The sequence below is a fragment of the Limulus polyphemus genome, unplaced genomic scaffold, assembly GCF_000517525.1.
Source record: "Limulus polyphemus unplaced genomic scaffold, Limulus_polyphemus-2.1.2 Scaffold4897, whole genome shotgun sequence".
NCBI classification, from domain to species: domain Eukaryota; kingdom Metazoa; phylum Arthropoda; class Merostomata; order Xiphosura; family Limulidae; genus Limulus; species Limulus polyphemus.
The window spans coordinates 6,522-12,083 of NW_013670507.1; the positions used below are offsets into that span (position 1 = coordinate 6,522).

Consider the following 5,562-nt stretch of genomic DNA (forward strand, 5'->3'; position numbering starts at 1 on the left):
CATTTAATACTCTAATACAAGATGTATTTAATACCCTAATACAAGATGCATTTAATACTCTAATACAAGATGTATTTAATACTACAATACAAGATGTATTTAATACTCTAATAAAAAATTAAATAATAAAGACGTATTCTTGCAGTTTCATAATTTTCTATTATTTCCACCCATAATAATAAATTTATAAACACAGTTCTTTGACCTCGAGTTACTGGTGAAACAACTTGCACAGCTTCTACTTACAAAAATAATGAGAATTTTTATTAACTAATGTAGATTAGAAGATTTTTGAATTTATAAGGTGAATTTAAATTGAATTTACAATGTCAAAAAGAGGAAAAAGTTTTCAAGTGAAGATCTGGGAAATTTATTATAAGTATTTAAAGCTTTTTTCTAGTAATAGTTTTTGCCTCTGCTTGAAAATATCCTTAAATTGGTGTTTGCTATAAATTATATGAAACATTGGCACTGCATATATTTAGTTTCAGTTTTGAAATCTCATGCTTTTAATTTTGTTGATGAATTTTTATTTTATGAGTCTGAAACCACTGCATGTTGGTTGGTTGCTTAAATGTATGCTTCTTTTTATTTTGTTTCAACAGCTTTGATTGGTTGATTTCAGTTGAAGATGGGAGAGAAAAGTGGGATGCAGGTAGAGATTTGTGTTATAATGTTGATTACTATTTTTTATAATAAGTCTAAATAAATTGTACGAGTTATCTGTTGAGGACTTAAGTTTCTTACCCAACAAGGCTGTGTAACATTAAATATATAAGATGTACGAGTTATCTGTTGAGGACTTAAGTTTCTTACCCAACAAGGCTGTGTAACATAAAATATATAAGATGTACGAGTTATCTGTTGAGGACTTAAGTTTCTTATTCAACACCACTAATTAATCATGTATCATCATTCATTAACCTCTAATAACCATATATCATCAGCCACTAATATATATATATAATGTGTTTTCAGCCACTAATATATATATATCATGTGTTATTAGCTGTTAATAATCATGTATCATCAATCCTGAATCTCTAATAACCATATATTGTCAGCCACTAATATATATATATGTGTTATCAGCCACACACACACACATATATATATATATGTAATCATGTGTTATCAGCTGTTAATAATCAAGTATCATCAACTTTAATAATCATGTGTTATCAGCCACTTCTTTGTTCTTTCACTTGATATGTATTTGAAAATACATTTAAAATAGCAGGCATGGATCATTATACAGTGCCTGTTTTATTCTTTTTAAATCAAAGCAAATTATAACACACATTTCATATTTAAGATAAGTCATATGGTCAATACTACTAAGCTTTGCATGATGGGTTTAGCAAATGAAATTGTTATAAATTTACTTCTTTGGTAATTCTCGGCAAGTAACATGCAATGTACACATACAGTCTTGTAGTGCATATTTAATAGCAGCGTACTAACACTTATGGATACTAAAATTATAGCTAGCCAAAGTTCCTTAACTTTCGTACTTTTATTTGTTGAAAAATTCCAGATGACATTTCGAGGAGTGCGTAGCAGCAAGTTTCGACACGTCTTTGGAAGTCCAGCAAGAAAGGACAGTTGTTATGAGTGTATTAAGATTACAAAAAATGCACATGACAGTCACTTTTGTGCAGTCAACCCTAAATTTCTTGCTATAGTAACAGAATCAGCTGGAGGTGGTTCGTTTTTTGTTATCCCTGTTGAAAAGGTATGGAATTTTGATACTTGTACTTCCTTAGAATTCTTTAATTTGTGACTTTATAAAAATTAATAATAATAATACCATTAATCACAGCTTCAAACTCATGTGTACACACACTGCTAATTAACTTGTCAGAACTTTTACCGTGCAGTCGTCAGAGCAGGATGCAATCACATTGTCATTAAAAGGATTCCATTTAATGTCTAACACTGGTCCTCTGTGTCCTGTGACCTTCCCAGCATTGACTTCTATACGTCCAGTCTGCAACAACAGGAAGATTTTATTGAAAACAGTTAACATAAATATTCTGGGAAACTAAAAAAACCAAATGTTCCTTTAATTAGCAGTGTTTACACATGTTTAATTAGCAGTGTGTAGACATGTTTAATTAGCAGTGTGTACACATGTATTTTTTTATATGTATATTGTGAACCGTGGTGTATCTCCGAGTGTTTGTCCGTCTTCCGTTTGAAAAGCTGCACATGCTGGCAAAGCTCAACATTCACATTTGAAATGACTGGAGAACAGGCATGAATAATGTTGATGAAAAATTTTATTTCACAAGCCGGATATTCTACACTAAATTGTTAGGAATTAATCACACTATCATTGATATTTCAAAATGTGATGTAACTTAAAGAATAAAAATGTAGATTTACCATATGTTATTGTTTAGCAGCTCAACAATTAATTTTTGTGGTGAGCAGTATAAGTAGCTCAGAGCTTTGGTTCTGAGTGAAACCAAGAGTGCAACACAATTAACCTTTTTAAAGTGCATGAAATAATTTAAATTGATAGATTAAGTTAAACTTTTTCTGTCACTGGGGACGGGTACTTTTGCTTGGGTATTATATTTTACATACATGTATATATCACATGTTAAACTGGGCTACTTCATGGAGGTAACATATCTTCAAGTATTTCTCACTAGCTGCATCTTTAGTCACTGGGGGTGAATTCAGTTTTCTTGAAGTTTATTTAATAAATATACCAGTGTGGGTAATATAACAGTGTAGAAAAGTTTATAGATACAAAGGAGTATGTATAAATGGTATTATAATTGAGGAGAAACTTTCATTTTCAGTGCCATTTCATATGCTAAATTTAAAATTGTGTTGACTCCTCATTGTTAGTGTTGGCTGTAAAAAACAGAAATTTCTCAATTTTGTAGCTCAAACTATGGTATATTCCTGATGAAGGCCTGATGCGTTCAAACATGACAAAACCAATCATGGATCTGCAACATCATCGTCGGAGGGTAGGCTACATTGAGTGGCATCCAACAGCTGAAAATATTCTCCTGAGTGCTGGTTTTGATAATTTGGTGAGGACCACGAAGGTTTCAACAAGTTAGAAAATAATGTGAAAACTGAAAAATGGGTTCGAAGTTAGTAATGTCACGTAACAGGATATTACTAACTTCAAACCCACTTCCTTCAGTATTCCTTTTTATTTTAGTAAGCAATGAAGAAATTGGTTAAGAATTAACAAGTTCATTATTGGGTCATTAGAAATCATTTGATGGCTTACTCTAGATGTGAGAAAGTTTTTATTGTAAGCTAGTAATGCAGCAAAGTTCTGTTTTTGTTAATAGCAGTAAAGCCTTCTTCAGCTGGTGACTTGTAACATGAGTATTTCATTTGAAACACAGAAACAGGTCTTGAAGAGTATAACTGTAGGGTCCTCTAGTCTCACGATTATACTTACCCTAGAAGATTCTAGTTAGAGGGACGAAACTTCAGACTTTAATAAAAACTATGACTATAACACAGGTGTTTCATTTGTACATACACAGGCTGTGTGAATAACAAAAATAAGTTGGAGTCATTTTTTTATTGTGGTTACAGAAGATGAAGAATATGAAAATAAAGTGTGTGTGTTTCTTTTTTGTTTGGAACAGATTCTTGTTTGGCACATAAGTAAAGGAGAGGTTGTGAGAACCATTGATTGTCATCCTGATTCAATATATTCTATGTCTTTCAACCGTGATGGCAGCTTGCTGGCAACTACATGTAAGGACAAGAGGTTGAGAATTGTAGACCCTCGACAGGGGACTGTCCTTAAGGTTTGTTTCTTCTTGTTCATCATTAGGAGTTTGTTTCTTGGTGTTATGAGTTGATGAATGTTTCACATAAAGACATTGTTGACATTGTTTGGTGTTATGAGTTGATGTATGTTGCACATAAAGACATTGTTGATACTGGTGATATTTTTTGGTGTTATGAGTTAATGTATGTTGCACATAAGACATTGTTGATATTGTTTGGTGTTATGAGTTAATGTATGTTGCACATAAAGACATTGTTGATACTGGTGATATTTTTTGGTGTTATGAGTTAATGTATGTTGCACATAAGACATTGTTGATATTGTTTGGTGTTATGAGTTGATGTATGTTGCACATAAGACATTTTTGATATTGTTTGGTGTTATGAGTTGATGTATGTTGCACATAAAGACATTATTGATATTGTTTGGTGTTATGAGTTAATGTATGTTGCACATAAAGACATTGTGGATATTGTTTGGTGTTATGAGTTGATGTATGTTGCACATAAAGACATTGTTGATATTGTTTGGTGTCATGAGTTAATGTATGTTCCACATAAGACATTGTTGATATTGTTTGGTGTTATGAGTTGATGTATGTTGCACATAAAGACATTGTTGATATTGTTAATATTTTTCTATGTTAAAGACAGTGGTGATTCTGGGGATATTTTTGCCACTTGGAAAACATTTAAAGCAAATGTTGAGTGAAATGATCTTTTAATGTTTCATTTTCCTGCAAAATTTGTCAAGTTTACGAATGCTATACAAGACATAATTAAATGTTTAACAGTGAGTGAAAATTTTTTGTTGTTATTTTAGGAGGGTCCTTGCCACCAGGGGTCCAAATCATTTAAAGCTGTGTTCTTAGGTGACACTGGACGTATTTTTACAAGTGGCTTTTCTAAGTTTAGTGATCGACAGTGGGCTGTGTGGTCACAGGTAAATCTTGATTTTTTGCACTACAATTTAACTTTTAGAGATTTAGCTTTTGTGGGGTTTTGAAAAATAATAAAACTACAGTTTTTAAATACCATGTGAATCGAAGAAAACTGAATTGTTGGCATCTGAACTATCTAAAAATACTTAGGCTATGATAAAGCAATGAAAAATAGATCAGTTAAAAGTATTTGTATGTTAAAAAGTATTTTGACTATTATATATTAACTAATGAAGAAATAAAACATTCCAGTATGACTTGACTAGTCCGTTGAGGCTAGAAAATATTGATTCTTCATCTGGAGTCTTGTTTCCATACTACGATCATGACACTAAGATGGTTTATCTTGCAGGAAAGGTCAGCCTCTCTTTTGATTAACTTTTAATTAATTTAGTTTTTGTTAATTTTCATTTCCCATTGCGATATAAAATACCTTTAAATTTTAAGTTACTTCAAGTGAAGTTTGGAAAGTATAACATACAAAATATCAGAGATTATAATTACAATATTAGTTGATACTTAGCTTGATATTATGTAAAGCAGTATTTTCTAAATGATCTCTTGGGAGGGGGGGAGTGCAAGTGATAAGGTTAGAGTCAATAATGCAAAATTAAGCATTTGAATATATTTTTATCATTGAAAATAATAACTAATTACTACAACACATATAGCATTTTAATGTGTATCTATCTCGTCATTGAACTCACATTTTCACTGATTTACAAAAAAGATGGGGCCGCACAAGAAACCATATTTAATGAAGGGAGTGTGGATGACAAAAGTTATTCATAACTATGAGCTGAGCTGGCTGATAGTGTGTGAATGATGAAATTTATAACTATGA

The 5,562-nt window shown here is 31.5% G+C and overlaps 1 protein-coding gene across 1 annotated transcript in view; it reads left to right on the forward strand.

The window, feature by feature from the left end:
* The first annotated feature begins 2,625 nt into the window (after positions 1–2,625).
* LOC106471839 (coronin-2B-like) overlaps positions 2,626–5,562 on the forward strand; it is a 12,800-nt gene continuing 9,863 nt past the window's right edge. Inside the window, exons 1-5 of the mRNA XM_022400447.1 lie at positions 2,626–2,631; positions 2,901–3,053; positions 3,630–3,794; positions 4,601–4,720; positions 4,971–5,075. Coding sequence (XP_022256155.1) covers positions 2,626–2,631; positions 2,901–3,053; positions 3,630–3,794; positions 4,601–4,720; positions 4,971–5,075 — 549 coding nt within the window. The remainder of the gene's footprint in view (positions 2,632–2,900; positions 3,054–3,629; positions 3,795–4,600; positions 4,721–4,970; positions 5,076–5,562) is intronic.